Genomic DNA, 19,152 nt, shown 5'->3' on the forward strand with positions numbered 1-19,152 from the left:
ATTTTGGAAACTTTTGGAAGCAACAAATATTTTATCTTTCACTGCAATAGTGAGATAAACAGTAGAAATACAGTGTTACAAAATACATTGTTTTATATACTAAAAACTCAAACTTTCTTGACAGGTGCATATCTGGTATGAATTTTAACAATAGCAGCATGTTAAAGAATGGTAATCAATCAGATATTAGATTTTGTGCTTATGTTTGTCTTATGTACTTATCAATTATAATGACAATGAAAAAACTAAAGTGTCCTGTTAGAATCATTACACAGATATGGCCAATTTGGAAAAAACAGGCAAGTGTCCTGTAGTTAATGAAAAATGCACTAAGTACCGTTTTTAATCACTGTAAGTTTATTTAAAATTCAATATAACAAAACTATGATCATAAACTAGAAAATGCATTTCCTGTGGAAAATGCGTGTGAATGCTGAGAGCTGAATGGACTGCTGAAGCAATGCTGAAAATGACTGAAATTGTTGAACTGCAGAAGAAGAACTTAAAAGCTGAAAGGCTGAAATTATTGTTGAAATGCAGAAGAAAAACGGAAAAGTTTAAAGTCAAAAGTAACGACTAAAGCAATGCTTAAAATAGCGGAAATTAGCAGAGAGAAAGGGTAGATGCAGAAGTTAAAGCCAATAGCTGAAGCATTCATTTGAATAGCAAAATTTCTGTGGAAGCAGTTAATGAAACCATCAGTGGTGTTGGTGGTCCTGTTATACAGCAGCCATACTAAAGGCCTGGTCACACCAGAAAGTGGTATGGCAGAAATAATCTTCTTCTTTGCAAAGTATGTGGTGCTAGAAGTTTTGTGACATAGAGAATATACTATCAGAGCTAGTGAGTGAAGTGCTGTAGCTGGTGAACGAACCAGGAATTAGTGGTAACCCATAATTAATCTCTTGCAAGTCAGTCACAGATTTCATGTCTGTTCTGTTTGCTCCCCTTAACCTTTTTTTTTTTAACCATTTTACACAATTTATTCAATAAAAAAAAAATCAGCATGAATATGCAGGTCAGCGTTCACCAAAGTTTAACTTGATGCTGCAAAAACTTTGCACAAATTTACCTGTGATTGAATCCAATAATCCAATCCAATAATAGATGTTAGTGATTGAGAGTAGAATATTTTTCGGGTGGATTTTACCCAACGTTAGTGTTTGTGTATTAAATCTAGGGTAACAACATTCAGGCCTGCCATATTTATTGCCCATATCATTCACAGCTATCATCCTGTCACAGGCTTGGTGACTCTGACATGCCAACAGTAAAATATGGCTAAAGTTACTAAAGTTCATTTATGTTGGCAATAATTAGCTATGAAGATTTCTTCTTTGCTGTTGAAGAAAGAGAAAATGGTAAGCACAGCGGTGTCCTTCAGGCATGTCTTTCCCTAATAAAAAAGAAACATAAAAAATATAACATTGCAGAGTTGTTATTCATAAAAGAGGTTTGTGTGTTTAAATTCTGTAGATATTTAGTTTTCCATTAGAATGTGGTTTTCATTTTAGCAATGTGCTACTAATTTCAATAATTTCACCTAAACAGTGACAGCACAGAGCAAGCTGGGCCCTAACCTTAAAATGTCTGCTTGGTAATAATATTATTAAAGATGATGATGTTTAACGTTAATATCGTATGTTAGCTAAGTAACATGGAGGACCTTTATTTTCTAACCTCACTCAGATGCTCTATCACCTGCTGCTAACTGCTGTTAACTGCTAAGATTTATATAAAACAATACTAGAATTTCACTTACCGAAAAATTGTGAGCACAGGCTCTCTGACTGTCTGTTAACCACACAGAAAGCCAAAGTAATTGTCCAGTGCTCCTTTGGAAAACTTGGAATTGAGCCATTATAAATGTTGTTTCATCTGCACTTTTGCTGCTATGATGAGGTCTGTTATCTGCAGTTATACACCTGGGTAGCCATTGTTTCCACTTATTTTACCTGAAGCATTGAGATCAGTTGGTTTACAATGGCAGGGCAACTCAACTTTGATTAACTCAGGTAAGATGATAGGCATTTCTGCCACTCTGCAAACCTGTTTTTGCTTTGTTTGGAGAAACCTGTCTGTTTAAGTAGCAAATGTGAGTCAGTTATTAACTGTCTTTACATTTCATGTATCCAAACCTTAAATTGAGCTTTAAACTGTAATGCAGATTTGCTGTAACTAAAGAGAGCAACACTGTAAAGAGATTTGTATGGTGGGAGACACTGAATTTTCACTTTGACTATGGAAATCACATGTTCTGGATGAACCAGACAGACAGCATCCAAGAGACAGAGAGAGAGAGAGAGAGAGAAAGCAGTAGCAAGCCAAGTGCAGTAAGACATGTAATGCAGAATGTAATAACAGGTTCAAGAGTCCATTTACTGAGCTTGTCAACTAGTTCAACCATCTTGCTGTTGAACTGTCTTTTGTCAACATTCAGCTGCAGTAATAATTGTATCTTAGTAGAGAATGGAACACTGATAGACCATACGAAGGACATGATGAATGCAGTATGCCAGCTTCTGTTTATTTTATCCAGAGTACCTTATTACTTTATAATAAACCAAAAGACAATAAAATAATATAATGTAAAGTACAGTAAATTAATCATTAATAAGAATTACGAAAAGAACAACTTAATTAATTGATTGTGGTTAAATATCACCAAAGAGAAGAAGTTGTGCAATCTTACACATTTATGGCTCATATATTCAAATTCCTACATTCAAAAAAACTTTCACAATAACATACACCCTGTAAAAGTAATAATAATTACTGAATGATGAATCATTAAATATGTGCACCAAATATCATGGCAATTCTTTCACCCACACATACAGGAATTTAGGGGTGGTGTTTAAGTCTGGCATTTTCTTAGAGGTACAAGCAAATGAGATTGATTTGATATCACTCTCAAATACTGTACTTTTTCAGTGCCAGTGCATAACTATGGAGAAGTGGTGTAGTGCATATTACAAACAAAGACATTATGATTGATCAAAATATCAGCCACTTACAGCTTGAGTAAGTCACAAAATATTTAGCACAGCAATGTGACAGGATGATGTGATGACATATGTACCAAAAATAAGAGATAAATATCAACATCCTATCTTCATATCATCTTTCATCACCTTTTAGCACACTACGAAAAGCTACTAACATTCTAACATCTTCTAATATATTACAGTGTGTAAAAGAATACATCCAAAAACTGTTGCGATAATACAGATATTTTATTGATGGACTGACACTGGTATACCTAGACCATACCACAAATATTGCCTAAAAAATATAATGTGTGCTAGCCAGTGCAGAGGTAACTTTATGACAACAAGTTTGTCATAAACACAGTTTATGGTTCAACCACATGAGAGATGACATATGACTCCTCTGTTTTTATCTGAAACAGAAACATTTCTTATTAGCAAAGGATCTTAATCTGTGGAAGCAGTTAATGAATCCATCAGTGGTGTTGGTGGTCCTGTTATACAGCAGCCATACTAAAGGCCTGGTCACACCAGAAAGTGGTATGGCAGAAATAATCTTCTTCTTTGCAAAGTATGTGGTGCTAGAAGTTTTGTGACATAGAGAATATACTATCAGAGCTAGTGAGTGAAGTGCTGTAGCTGGTGAACGAACCAGGAATTAGTAACCCATTAGTAAACCCATAATTAATCTCTTGCAAGTCAGTCATAGATTTCATCTCTGTTCTGTTTGCTCCCCTTAAACTTTCTCTCTCTTTTTTTTGAACCATTTTACACAATTTATTCAATAAAAAATAGTAAAAGGGAAAATAAAATTGTCTAAGCTCAGCTCAGTGAAGTATCTAACAAGATGATAAGGTCACACAGTTTATTCAAAAGATGCATCTGTACCTGCAACTCCTCTTCCTCAATAACCACAGGAATTCCACTGGAATGAATTGACATAGCCATGAAATTTTGACATTTATGCTTACAACTCAGTGTTACCCCCTACCCCCTACCCCCCATCATTAAATGAAGACATCATTTAGAGAAGTCTAAACTATAGCTGATGACCTGATTGTCATCTTCTATCCATATCGGATACACTTCAGGTGGTTTTTGAAGAAGTGAAGCAGCAGTTTGAATGTGTTGTCGCTCCGTGAGGAGGCTCTGAATTTGGCGTAGCGAGCTGCATCTGGGTTTTTGCCTGTTTTGGGCTGATGGCCAATGGACACCTGACCACACGTGGCCACCATCAAGGAGCCCAGCCCATCCATGAAGAACTCTAGAATCAGTGAAAGATATTTACCCTTTTAGAAAAACATCTGCTTGTATCATGACTCACAAAAACTTGAAGGATGTGGACTTGGTGTCACAACTCTGTTTGGGGGTAAACCTACCTGAGTGTGCTACCCGCTGGAGCTTAGGATCAAAGCCCACTCTCTGTACAGCATCTGTACGAGCCAGGAAGAAATTGACCACCCCACTGGCCAGATAGCACTCTGGGTAGCCAGGAAGTGAATGGAATTTTCCTTTAGATTTTCTGTACAGACACCCACCCTCCATTTCCTCTCCTTGTTCGTAGAGAATAGAGAAGTAAAACTGGTTCCCTTGTACTGATCCTCCCACCTGATGAGAACAGACAAACCACATACTATGATAGGCTCTAGTTGTCTAATCAGTTGTTTAATCAAAGATTAAAATCAGAGAGGACTCAGAGTCGGATATGAAACTGGAATATGTGCAATAACAAGTGAATAACATAAAACCACTGTAACTCCACTGAATACATGACAAAAAAATCTGTTCAAACCTGATTACATAAATAATACATTTTACATTTATTTAAAACAGCCGACACTGTCAACTATTTTGCTTTTTTAGATTTATTTTCTTTCATTAACTCTATTTGTTTTAGTCTGTATTCAATAAGCTTAAATAAATTGTTCTGCATAAAAGTTCTGAACTCCTAGAGCGCTTTTCTTCAGCTCACAAGATTTTCATCACAAACACAAGCCAACCCCTCAGACATTATCCATTTTATTCTCACCACATCCAGTTCTGGGACCGCCTCCATCACCTCCACCATCTTCTCTATCTTTGTGTTCTCCGTAAACACAAAGTCATCGTCCACCCAGAGGAAGTACTTGGTGGTTACCTGGGAAACAGCTAGATTCCTGCCAGCAAACCAGCCCTGAGGGAGGAGACATTTTTCACATCTGAAATCTTTTGTAATGTTCGTTTCATTTGACAAGTGCAATTAAATGCAGAACACAGAGGAGTTGATGTGATGTCAAAATGTTGTTAAACTTTTGAAAAAAGGAAAAAAAATGAACTGTTCCAAGGTAGTATATACATCTAAGGATAATCAGCAAAGAAGTTGCAGATGCTTAATATCCTTACCTATGATACCTGTAACATTTGGAACTGGTCTGATTCTTTCTGCATGTAGTTATATTGTACACCGATTAGCCATAACATTATGACCATTGACAGGTGAAGTGAATAACATTGATCATTTTGTAACAATACAATGTTCTGCTGAGAGACCTTGGGTTCTGGTATTCGTCTAGATAGTAATTTGACACTTACCACTGACAATACATTGTTACAGACCAAGCGCAAACCCCCCCACCCCCCATGGCAAATTCACTCCCCAATGGCAGGGGCCTCCCCAGCAGGACAATGCTTCAACCACAGAGAGTCTCAAGGAACATGAAAAATAGGTGTTGACCTGGCCTCCAAACTCGCCAGATGTCAATCTGATCCAGCATCTGTGGGATGCACTGGAACAAACCAGATCCATGGAGGCCCCACACACAAACCACAGGATCTGCTACCAACGACTCAGTGCTAGACACCACAGGACACAGAGGTCCTGTGTCCATGCCCTGACGGCTCGGAATTATTTTGGCAGCACAAGGGGGAACTACACAATATTAGGGAAGTCCCACAGATGTTGGATCACGTTGGGATCTGGGGAGGTTGTGGGCCAGGTCAACACATTAGGCTCTTTGTCATGTTCCTAGGGCCATTTGTGAGCAGTTTTTGCAGTGTGGTTGAAGCATTGTCCTGCTGGGGGAGGCCCCTGCCATTGGGGAGTGCTTTTGCCATGAGGGGGTGTGCTTGGTCTGTAACAATATCTAGTCGGTGGTACGTGTCAAAGTAACATTGAGATAAATACCAGAACCTAAGGTTTCTCAGGAGAACATTGTATTGTAACCAAATAATCAATGTTACTCAGTTTACCTGTCAGTGGTCATAATGTTATGGCTGACAGTGCTGTCAAACATCACTCTCCAAAACATACCATACCCGGCCACAGCATTAAAAACAAAACAAAACAACAAAAAAACAAAAAAAAAAAACAAAAAACAGTTGACGTAACTGTTGTCTTTAACACTTTAAACTAATAAAACCTTTCAAAGTGTCTGACTGCCTTTTCACAAACCACACTATAATTCCATATAATGCTTCCTTATGTGCTGTATTATTCTAAAGCATGTCCTTGTACTTGTTTGAAGATGGTTGATAGGTCAATATGTATCAAATATGATAGAAGCTAATGTATTGAACATGTAAGTTTGGTTAATACTTAATAGCCAAAATCAAATTCTATCAGTCTGAAGGGGTCTCTTGGTTTTATAACTGAAATGATTGATTCATGTCTTAAGAATTAAATTAATTGACATATATCTTTTGTAAATGCCACTTCAGACCAAAATGTCAAATAAAAGTGTATGTGTCTACCTGTGCTGGAGGCATGATGTAGTGTCGGATGTGTTCTCCAGTAATGTGCTCTGGTTCAAAGCTGTCATCTGCAATGATGACTTCTATATTGCTATAGAATTGCCGGATACTGTTCAACAACACCTTCAGCTCTGTGTACCGCAGGAATGTTTTTGTGATGATGGTGACATGAGAGCTGATGTCTGACACACAGGGAAGTAGGCAAAGAATCATTTCAATAAAAAAGATAAGGTGAGTACACAAGGCAGCGTGAATTTTCAGCAGGATTTAAAATGAGATTGCTAGCTAGTTATTGGAGCAGTTTTTGCAGTTTGCATTTCAAAAATGGTCCATAATGCCAGATGTCTTATTTTGACAACTAACGGAAAACACTTCCACCAACAAAATCACATTGAATTGAAAGGCTGTATGCTTAAACATACATTATTCAAGGCAAATGTGCCCCAGGCAGATATAACATATTTTTAAAAGTATGGGATGTTTTTATAGCACATACAGTAATTCAATTCAATTCAATTCAATTGAACATGGTGGGTTTCAGTTCTCTACATTTTTCATTGTCACTGTATTAATGAATAGCATTACACTAACACTCTTATAACAAATAATACTGAGAAGTGTTGTTTGATGAGTGTAAAATCCTATATTAAATATTCAACTCTAAATTTACACATCAAATTTTCCTGTGAATGTACATCATGAAACTAGTCTATAGTCAGTCAGGGGGTCATCTTTGTGCTCCCTTTGTTATTTATGGTTTAATTTTGACTAGATTGCAGGACATTGCAGGACGATTTTCTGAAGGTTCCACACAGGTTCTTCCACACAGTACATAAGCAGTAGTTTCCTAACATAAATAACTGAATGTGAACTCGATTTTTAACTTCAGACCACTATAATGAGTGCCCTCCTACCTTTTCCCATGTCATACAGGACTGGTACATGAGGCTGTTTGATGGTGATGGGAAACACGGCTTCATGGTTTTCAAACTTGAAGGATGCTAAGTACAGAGAGAGGAACAGCTAGGTGGTAATAAATTATGACATTTAGGAAACAAGGTTAACTCAGGTAACACATAAAATACAATTTCATTTCATTTTATGAATCGGTACTAATAACATACTCAGTGGTTCCTAGTTAAATGTAGGTACAGTGACAAAGAACAAGACTACAGAGAACAACATATAATTTCAATTTGTTGCAATTGGGAATTATAGAGAAAAGGAGAGAAAAGGTGAACACTAATATTACAGCCCACATTCCTGGTTTGTACTGTGTAGTAAAACATCTAAATAATAATTATAGGTTACTCATTAAACATTAAAGATTTACTGTTTGAGCCACTTGAGAAAGATATGTTTGTTTTCTACTCACTGTCTCCCACTGGGTACCCACACTTGGCCTTTTATCTAAAATGGCCACTATAGTTATATTTAACTACTAATAGGAACCAATAAGTACTTTACTGATACCTGATTCACACAATTACACTGTAAATTGGCAAGTGCGCTAATTCTTTTTAACTACATCTACTGTATCAGTACTTTTGCATTTCATATTGTGCTTTAAATTTCTGCCACTGAATTTAGATTTTTCAGATAAAAATTCTGTTTTCTGGCTCAGGTTCCATTTCTTGGACACATACCAAGGTCTCCAGTGTGTATATGGTAGACAGTGCTGGTATAGGACACTTTAGCCAGGAGGTCATTGAGTGTCAACAGGCTGCTGGACTCCATAATCAAGCTCGTCTGGCCGTCACCTGTCATTTTACCACAACATGAAAAGAGTTCATTTCAAAGGATTTTAACAAAATGACTCTGATGCTTTGAGTGCTTGATGCCAGCTGTATTCAGTTTGTTGAAATCATGCCTATCAAATGGCTGTGCCTTCAAAGGTAATACCAGTGTTTTAGCTCCTTAGATAAAAAATGATGGATGCTTGTATGACTTACAGTGATGTCACACGTTAAATGCATTTTCTTCCATATGACATGAAAAGCAACTTCAGATTATGAATGCTTTTCTTTAATACTCTTTTCAATGGTAATTTATCAATAAGTAACTGTATTTGCACTTTAATAAATTATATACTTATCATACAGATTAGTGCTGACAAGCTGATAATGAGACAGTACAAATAATATGTAAGTATAATAATGTGAAACAGAAATGATAACAATATAAAAAGAAAAAAATGAATAATATATGGTAATGTGGATCATGTTTCTTCACAATAACAATGCTGCACAGAGAGAAGCAGCTCTATGACTGTTACTTCAAAAGAAGACAGTGAATGAGGTTTTTGATTTGAATACATGTTTTGTTTACCAGTTGTCTGTAAGAAGTAAGTTGACCCAGACTACAAACTATATTGTGTTAGTTCTGTTATTGGCATCTCACCTTGGACTGTTACCCCTTCAGCTGGGATCTCTGTGGACAGGATGCCTTTGGACACATTTAAAGATACCTAGGGTAGACACACCTGAGTAAACTAGAGAGAACTCAGAGTAAACATACCTGCACCAAGGATGCACAATCACAGTCTTTGAAGCTTTGTTGCTGTGTAGATCTTTCCACACACAACTAGCACAGGCTGCAAGAACAGGGCGGACAGTTACACCACTGCCCTTAAATTCAGGCTGCATTGGTTAAGAATTTTTGAAAGCCAAAAGTGATTTTTTTTTTTTATTCTTGTTCACAATCAGACTATAAAAAAATATTCATCAACTTTAAATTTTGACTATTCAGGTAAAGAATGTGTTTTCCTGACATTATGACAGGAACTCAGTTTTGGAGAAAGCAATACTGAAGACATGACAGCTTCAAATTAAAACTCAAATATTGGCTTTCAAAATCAAATCCATATGCATCTATTGCAGCAGTTTCAGGACCAGTATCCCTTAGTTGTAGAAGAACTCCTGCCCCTATCTCCAAGGTTAACACCAAGATGGCTGCTGTGCAGTGATGTTAAATGAAGTCATGGAAATACAGTAGCACTTTTACCAGCTGAGTAATTATTTCTATGGCAACAAAAGTCATTAGTGTAATCAATCTGATTAAATTATAACAGAACTTTGCCTTCCTTATTATACAGTTTTGTGTATGTTTCATGTGTCCAGAAAGTGTAATGTGATGTAATAGGATGACCTGCTACATGCAGCGTGTTTCATATGTAGTATATCCAATGTGTAGTACATTTATTATGAATTATTATGAATGAAGTCAAACATTCAGCAACCATCTTGTGTCAACCAGCCAAACAGTACATCCATTTCATTACTTACCAGGCTAATTTGAACAAAAATTACCCATTTATTCATAGGATCACACCAACCTTGTAGCTGCTCCTTCGTTCTGCGTACAACGCTAAACCTGAAAGCGGAATGACCTTGTACTTTTTATACTTTCCATGTAAGGGCACACATCCATCTCAGTTATGCTACCCTGATGTTAAGCTCTCATTGCGTCAGGAATACACCTTTGACCACTCAAAGCGCTTCAAATTACATTACAGCTTTTGTCCCAGCAAGGTATACGTCTGTAGTCTGTAATGCAACATTATTTTTCAATTTATTTTTCCATACCTCAGATGAACCCAACCTTCTCAAACTTGTTACCGTTTTTTTATTTTGTTGTGCAATATAAAAACCTCAAACCGACAAATTGTCCCCTGAGTTACAATACATACAGACATACCTGGTATGTGAGTGGTAGTCAAAGGTTGTACTGTAAAACCCTGGATAGGATACTGTAGAGGAGAGTTAGGTGCAGCAAATAGTAGTTTGGATAGTACAGAGGTTGTCCTGTGGGGGAGATGGTGAGGGTGGGGGTGGCGGGAGGAGGAGGAGGTTGGGTTAGAACACATGAATTTTAAAAATTTACATTGATTTTTCTCATAGTAGATGAGTGGTTTGCAGTTCACAATACAACAATGCAATGAGAGAATATTATCTTTGTAACAATGTAACTCTGCGGTAATATATTTGTGCAGCAGACTGTCCGGATACTGTAATAACAAAATGTCAGAAGATAGACTTATATTAAACTGTTACTAGAATTTGTCATTCAGAAAAAGTGTTCATTACAGTTTTGGTTTTCATGCACTGAGTCTGTTTTCTGGGCCCAGAAAAAAAGCTGTTCATTTAGATCCAAGGAGACTGACTAGACAAGTGTTATTAATTAGCAATATTTTACTTAATGAGGTAATAACCTAGTAATACCTTTGTGAAAAAATGGTAATGCAGGTAACGCTGGATTCTAAGTTCTGTAATTAGGGTATTGATGGGACAATAAACATAGTAAACAGGGTAGTATTAGGGAAACATATATGAGAGTAACTAGGGGACAGAACATTTAAGAACATGTTACGTGTGGTAACAATAGGCTAATCTGTTCACAATAATCATACTTCATCTGCATAATGTGCTCTCAGTAATAACTGGGTGTACAATCCTTGTAATTAAATGGTAATGGGACCACAAAAAGAGCATCATTCTACCTATACACTGTAATAGTTACTGTTTTCAGCACATTGATGGGATGATATAAGTGTGGTGATTCAGGAATTTATTATTAGTTATAATGTTGAAATTCCTTTTCTCTCCCTTACTACACACCACTCTTCTATTTCAAGGTAATATCATTGAAATTTTACTTCAAATGCTTTGACCTCTTACCTGGCAACACAAATGGCAGTTTTCAACCGTACATTTTTTCACCTCATTCATCATGTTTTCTCATTTCTGGTCTGTCTACCAGTTGCCAGCACCCACTACCCACTACCACTACTGTTACCAGTCAGGTCACTTTGTTTCAGTCTGTCCAGAAAAAGAGGCTCGCCAGAGAAAGAGTGGACATTATTAGATTTACAAGTTCCTCATCAGCTGCCTGTTACAGAAAATAAACACCAAATTTGAAAGTGTTGCTGACAAATCTGCCAAAATTATATGATGCAATCATGTCAACATGGAAGAGCCTCTCAAAAGTATATTTCCAACATCATGTGGAATCCATGCTAAGATGAATTCAGGCTGTTTTGAGAGCAAAGCAAGGCCCTATCCATTACTATTAATTACAATTAGAATTTAATTACAAAGTGCTCAGTGACTATATTACATTATTTGTTTTGAAAGGTACTATATAAATATTCTGAATTATTATTAATTATTATTATTAATAATTATTATTATTATTTGATATTACTCCCTTATTAACTTTGCTGCTGTGAAGAATTAAATAATTCACCCCATCCAACCATCCTAGCACCCACCCATCTACTACCTGGCCTTGTATTGCTGGAACTCCTTAGCTCGGCGTTGGGCCAGCTCCTCATACTGTTCCTCAGGGATCTGATCTTTCAGGAGCACTGAGCCAGCAGGACAAGTGCACGGACTGGGTAGAGGAAGATAACTGGGGAGTTGTGACCTGGAAGGATGAAAGTAATAGTAAGTTCTGAAGAATCACAATTCTGCTATTGTTTTTGTCCAACTATAAATTATGTTACTACACAACCAATTTGAAACAGTAAAAACATTCAAGGAAGTGTACTGCTATTCTATTATACATGATAAGGATACATTGTTAATTAATGTATTTGACCAGTCACAAAAATGTTAATTCTGAACTTTGTGTGCTATTAATTTGTGTAATCTAATAATAATAATAACAAATAATCTAACAAAAGAAAAAGAAAAACCAACCAAAAATAGGGCATTTATGTAAGAGAATGTGTTTGTTTTTTTAATCTGTCAGCAATTTGCTCTTAAAATGAAAAGGATTTTCCATGGAAATACATGGGTGACTAATAACTGGAACACAATCAGTCACGTCAGTGGACTCCTATGTGTAATGGAACCGAGTTTACCACTACAGCAAATAACCAGACCCTTAGTAATGACCTAGCAACAGAAATGATTTTCTAGTCCCAGATGAGTGAACTCAGAGCTGATGTTAATGCTTTATCAAGTTAAGCATTAATGTCAGAGCTCAGAGTTCTCTGCGAGTGAGTTCTGAAGAGCTGATGCTAACCTGTGAACATTCCTGGTGCTCATCAGCATAAGGTGAAGGAGAACCCCGGAAATATTGAAATTATGTCAATGAATTAACAAAACATAATATGAAGGCCAGTATTTCCCATTCTCTCTCGCTCTCTGAAGGAGGGTATAATAAAATCATTCTGCAGCAGCTGTGCTGGTGGTGTGGACACTCACACACCAGCCTGTTGCAGCAGCTCAGAGGTAGATGCACAGTTGAACACTGTGAACAGGTTGTGGCATTAACTGTATTGAGTTTGAATGCTGCTAGAGCTTTTTAACATTGAAAACTAGTGCCATAACCACATTCGTCTCTCCTTCACCCCCTTATGCTGAAGAACACCGGACTGAAGAGCCGCTGTGACGGGCGCATACTGGGCCTTACAGCACCACAGAGTGCTGACCAGCTCCTCAGCGTCAGGTGAAAGGGAAAGAAAGCCTGGTGCAGTTGTGACAATTAATAGTTATATAATGTTAGAAAGCTGCATGCTAACTTGACACTGAATAAGTCCTTCCTTAAGTCCTTTCCTATATACACACACACACATATATATATATATATATATATATATATAGTAAGCCACATTACACCACCACCACCGGCCTGAACCATTGATACAAGGCAGGATGAATTCATGCTTTCATGTTGTTTAAGCCAAATTGTGATTCTAACTCACATTCATTCCCCCAAGGGGAAATGTGTTTTCACCGTCTGTACGCACTCTAACAAGTAACAGGGTCATAACATAACATTTAACACAGAAAAACACAACCAATTTACACAGACAAAGCTCCACAACAAACACTGCTACCTTCTACTCAGGTTATTTAAAGCTGTGATGGCAGCTGGAATCAAAGTTTTTCCAAAGTGTGTTTTTTTTTTTTTTTTTTTTTTTTTACAGGTTATTTGTCTGTATCTGATACCAGAGGGGAGGGGTGTGAAACATGGGGATAGAGGGTGGCAGGTGTTGTGTGCTCTGATCTGTGCTTTGTGACTGAGTGTCAACAAGGGCTGGTAAGGCTTGGCACAGTACAAAGTACAAAAGGATAGATTCAATAAGGCTATGATACAGAAGGAGCAGAAGGTGAGGTTTAACTGAAAGGGACCTGAGTGTATGAATGACATGGAGTCTCTTCTGACAGTGGTTATGGATATCTGTGGTGTGTTAGTTGAAGTTCAGTTTATTGTCCAGAGTAATGCCAAGGTATTTGTCTACTATCTCCACTGGCAAGTTGTTGATGTATATGGGGTCATGTGGGGTGGTATTATTGTGTGTGTCAAATATGACCCTACCATCTGAATGTTGCAGCAGAAATGGAGACTCATTAGACCAGGCAACGTTTTCCCAGTCTTCTATTGTCCAGTGTTGGTGAGCCTGCATGAACTGCAGCCTCAGTTTCCTGCTCTAAAGTGACAGGAGTGGGACCCAGTGTGGTCTTCTGCCGCTGTAGCCCATCAAGATTTGATGTGTTGCACATTCAAACATGCTCTTCTGCAGACCTTGGTTGTAACGAGTGGTTATGTGAGTTACTGTTTCTTCCTATCAGGCTTCAAGCAGCCTGGCGATTCTCCTCTGACCTCCGGCATCAACAAGGTATTTTCACCTGCCATGTTGCTGCCTTGTTGATTGGCTGATTAGATATTTGCATTAACACGTTGTTGAACAGATGTATCTAATAAAGTGGCCGGTGAGTCACTTTATTAGGTACACAAAATGCACACACTTTGAGGTGAAAATATTCTTGGGGGATGTAGGGAGCTAAGAGATCCTGCATACATAGTATTGATGAACTGGTTAACCTCTGTGTATTTAGTTGCTACATGAGCCTGTATATTCAGCTTTATAGAATACTGTAGACATCTGTGTGATGCAAATCAAAGAGAGAGCAAGAGAGAGAGATGGAGCTTGATCTGGTTTGCATATGTATTTGAATGGACTGAATGACAGGCAAGACATTTATAATTAAGCCCAAAAAAACCTCTAACTTCTGTGCTGCAGGACTGCTTTGAGAAATTTCTATAAACGTTTTTATATAAACCTTTTTCACCCACCATTAAAATATATCACCATTCTAATTTTAACAGACATAAATTTAAGATGAACACAGAGCACTGCTGCAGATTCTAAAAGTTGGGGGGTGGATGGGATGGGTGGGAGGGTTACCTCATTTTTTGTGTAGTTGGAACTGGAACCTCCATCTTTAGCCCTCCAGGACAGCTATGGAATATTACAAAATAGAATATCAGCAGGCTGATCACACACACAGCGGCAACCACCCGAACCTGTGCTCCATTAAATACAGCCATCTGTAGAGAAACACACACATTTTTAAGTTTTGGCCCCATCATTCCTGAACTATGTGGTGTTAAAAATAGAAAAGAAACAGGCCTTGGTGTTTGGTTATGAGAGATTCACCAACGAGAGAATTGTTTAAGCAAAACTTTCAAGCTCATATCACTAATTTTCACTAAATGAAAGACAAAAACTAATTCAAAAATATATGAATTACAAACAGGACAATGCAGAGCTGGCTCCACTCCACTGGCAAATTAATCATTAAGGGGGCAAAATGCATTTGTTCAAAATTCAGTGTTTGTTAAACGTTTACATTGCAAATACTGGAGGATGAATGAACTAAGAGGGAATTTTTAAAACAATCCTTATTTCATGTGTCATGATGAACAAACTCCTTTTAAGCCTGTGGAGCAGTACACTCTGCCCAGTTCACCAGGGGTGTACCAAGCCTGAGCCACGCCTGAGATTTAAATGGATATGGGCTAGGATCAGAAGAAACAGGATATATTAAAGTTAAACACAGAACTCTCCTCGTGTGGAGTTTCCCTCAGAGGAGACTTATTGTTGTCGAGCACTTACAGGGTTTCAAAATATGAAAACGCCGGGTCAAGTATGCTGCCAAGAGCAAACTTCACTCTTACGTTGAATCCACTTTTGATGTTTCCCACGAGCATCATGCACAGTTTTATTTGTCATACAGTGATCTATAACCACCTGCAATTAAAAACCACCACAGTGCCTGTAGGCTCCAAATAAAGCAGAATTAAATGGTTGTTGAATTTATATATTTCTGGAATTATTTTAACGTTTCTGTCAGTGTAGATCTGACAGTTTTATATTAACGATTTGGGGAAAAAAAAGACGCCATTTGCAGTTGAATGGGCGTGGAGAGGTCTCTCTCTCTCTCTCTCTCTGTGTGTGTGTGTGTGTGTGTGTGCACCTTGATTGCACACTGCTGCTCGTGACCATAAACGCAGCGATCAGCTCTCCTCCTACTTCAGCGATGACAAGTGCTAAGAAATGACTCAATACCCTCAGATACACATAAATAGACCTGTAACCAAGGCGATTTGCCTCTCGATTTTCTCCTCTCATGAACTCTATGCAGGCTACTGGAAAGTCCTGTTTGTCATTTGCGCATTCATGCATATTAATACATTGGACAAAAAGAAAAACCGGTTTATCTTTCCAGTAAGTAAAAGGTCAGAAGAAAGAAAAACATGAACATTCTCTGGCTTTGTAAAAGGAATCTGTAAATAACTAACATGAAGGAACACAAAACACTTTTAAAATGGATTACATTTACAAAGAAAAAATACAGAAAAAATAGATTTTATGATGCCAGTTTAGCTTAACTCATCTTTATATTTAAGGACGACTGGTTTTTTCTGAGGCACTCCTCACAGCTGTTCTCTGAACAAACTTCCCCTGTAGAAACTTTGTGTTTGTCCAGGACATTATTGCGGATGTAGATGTGTTGTTATTTTAAAATGTGTAAATGACTAAAGCTATAAATGATTAAAACAAAGGGAAAAAAAAGGATTAGCCCACCTTGCAGAATTTGGCACATATTAATTCTCTGTTTATTTTTTCCTCTTGGTTTGTAAAGAACTCCAAAGTATAGTCCTACTCGTTTAGCCACTAGTCACTCTGTTTTGAACTTAAAAAAAAAAGAAAAGGAAAAAAAGTAACATTTTATGAAAAAATAAGGTTTTAATATAAATGTATTGAAATTACAGAGAAAAAAACAAAAGAAAAAAACAGCAAAACATCAGGCTTTACTGGTTCATATCCAAATTAAATTCCCAACATTATTTGGATTTAATAATCAGCACTCGAGGTGACAGAATGACAACATGAGAACCATCTGAGAACATTACAGGCTATAGTAACATTATAGAAATAAAGAAATACTAACCATTTCCTGCGGCTCGGGTTAGGACAGGAATAAATCCAAGAGAGGAAATAAAAGGGGACAAACAGGACGTAGGTGTTGTGTAAAATCAACAGATGGCCCCACCCTCGTCATGTCAGGTAAGGAACGCCTCTGCAGCCCACAAGTTCGACTGTTATCTGTGTCCATAGGCTACACTACCGCAGGTTAAAAAAAAGACATTTTATGAAAACAGCCTCTCGTTCCGGGATATTTTGCTACTCGCCCTTACCCATGATGAAAATCTATAGACATATACTGACTGACTGCGCCCACCCACGTTATTATATACACCGCACCCCACCCCACCAAAACACACACCTGGGAATTGCGTGCGATGTTACTATGTTACTATTACTATGACACTTCAGTAACATGACACTGCACTTTAACTTATTCACCCACTATGTATTTATTATTATCACTATTGTATAGTAATTTCTTAACTTGTTATTCTCTCTTTCCTAACTGTGTTTTGACTGTCGAATCAATTCTCCTGCGAGGGTGAGGTTTTCCGAATCATTTGATCTTTCCAAAGTTCTTATCTTAAATGCAGAATACTACCAAAATCCCGAATAACAGGTAAAGCTACCAGGTTGTGAAACAACCTTGCTTTTGAATGAGAGACTTTATGCTGTTATGGTGACTCAGGTGTGCATTTCACAACAACGAGGCATCGTGTTTGACGGTGATGTCATATCGTTTGTAGACATTACTGCTGCCTGCTGAAGTGCAGGCTTCTCTGTGCCTCTCATGTTCAGCTGAGTATCTAGAACCTTGCACAGCACCGCGCAAATTCACAATCTTGCGGCGTACTGAGGCCTGGCATGACAGACTAGCTCCAAATATTAATAATAATAATAATAATAAGGTGATTGATATGGATAGCTTAGCCTTTTTTGTATGGGCTTTTTGGTTAAATACCTGGAATAAGGTCTGTGAGTAACACAAGCTCAAGACACATTCATGTTTTATTCCAGTAAGAAAATACTCCACCTCTGACTTTTTAAGCTTTTATGTGTCTTAGAAAAGATGGCCACTAACAAGTGGCTAAATGGAACTACAGAGGTTGTGGACATTATAATGCTGCAGACAAAAAGTGATCTACTCATCAGTCCACCTCTACAGTCTCGTTGTATTTATATTTATGCTCTTTCAAACACTAACTTTAATCAAAGTGTGTTCTTTTTTAAGAAGAAAGACTTTTGTAGAAGAGTTAAGTGGCTAAATCAAATTACAAGTTAGAAGCTTATGCATGAGGTCATGATGTCATGCAACTGTGGTGTAGTTCGTTTATAGCCTAATATTACCTTTTTAATTATTAAATTTAGGCTTCAAAAAACATCAAAGTGGGTGTTAATTTGTGAAGATTATCTTGCTGAACAAAATGTTTACATATCATAAACTTTTGTTGATTGTGAAGCTTATTTTCTGCAATACATAAGCTTATTTTCTTATTTTCTATGGCCCTGATGGCATCAGTGCCAGACTGCTCAAGGACTTTTCAGATCAGCTCTGTGGGGTTTTTCTGCACATCTTCAACTTGAGCCTCTGTCTGGAGAGAGTTCCACTCCTGTGGAAAACATCCTGCGTGGTCCCAGTTCCAAAGACTGTGCATCCCAGTGAGCTGAAATACTTCAGGCCAGTAGTCCTAACCTCTCACCTGATGAAGACAATGGAGAGGATCGTCCTAAGCCACCTCCGACACCTGGTGAGTGATGCGATGGATCCCCTGTAGTTTGCCTACAGACCTGGCATTGGTGTGGAAGACGCTGTCATCTACCTGCTGCACAGATGCCTTTCACACCTGGAGAACACTGCAAGCACTGTGATGGTCACCTTCTTCGACTTCTCCAGTGCTTTCAACACCATCCAACCATCTCTGCTCAGGGGGAAGCTGGAAGGAGCTGGAGTGGACTGTAACCTGGCTGCTTGGACCACCGACTACCTCACCAACAGACCGCAGCATGTGAGGCTTCGCAACTGTGTGTCTGATGTGGTGGTCTGCAGCATGGGGGCCCCACAGGGTACAGTACTGCATGAGACTATGGGAGACCTGAGTAGCTCCTTCAGTAACAGACTGCTGCATCCACGGTGCAAGAAGGAGCACTATAAATGACACAGGTCATTTATTCCAACAGCCATCAGACTGTACAACACCAGTCTGACCC

At 37.9% G+C, this 19,152-nt stretch overlaps 1 protein-coding gene across 1 annotated transcript; it reads right to left on the reverse strand.

Annotated features, from left to right (window-relative positions):
* Positions 1-3,217: 3,217 nt before the first annotated feature.
* On the reverse strand, positions 3,218-17,028 carry LOC108902147 (beta-1,4 N-acetylgalactosaminyltransferase 2). Its single transcript, XM_018703888.2, has 12 exons — positions 16,967-17,028; positions 14,917-14,970; positions 12,000-12,143; positions 10,416-10,522; positions 10,054-10,091; positions 9,120-9,186; positions 8,366-8,479; positions 7,634-7,720; positions 6,720-6,901; positions 5,020-5,163; positions 4,370-4,598; positions 3,218-4,254 (listed from the first exon to the last, which is right to left on the reverse strand). Exons 2-12 carry the CDS (start codon positions 14,949-14,951, stop codon positions 4,058-4,060), a joined length of 1,344 nt encoding a protein of 447 aa, XP_018559404.1. The 5' UTR covers positions 14,952-14,970; positions 16,967-17,028; the 3' UTR covers positions 3,218-4,057.
* Between the last annotated feature and the right edge of the window lie 2,124 nt (positions 17,029-19,152).

The sequence above is a fragment of the Lates calcarifer genome, unplaced genomic scaffold (genome assembly GCF_001640805.2).
Source record: "Lates calcarifer isolate ASB-BC8 unplaced genomic scaffold, TLL_Latcal_v3 _unitig_471_quiver_1397, whole genome shotgun sequence".
Taxonomy (NCBI): Eukaryota; Metazoa; Chordata; class Actinopteri; family Centropomidae; genus Lates; species Lates calcarifer.

Excerpts from the sequence above, each read along its gene's own strand:
- LOC108902147 (XM_018703888.2), bottom strand. The coding sequence starts at position 14,951 with ATGGAGGTTCCAGTTCCAACTACACAAAAAATGAG. Across the intron at positions 10,523-11,999 it reads TTCCAGCAATACAAGGCCAG|GACAACCTCTGTACTATCCA; the intron begins GTAGTAGATGGG and ends TCTCCCCCACAG. Across the intron at positions 7,721-8,365 it reads TATACACACTGGAGACCTTG|CATCCTTCAAGTTTGAAAAC; the intron begins GTATGTGTCCAA and ends CTCTGTACTTAG.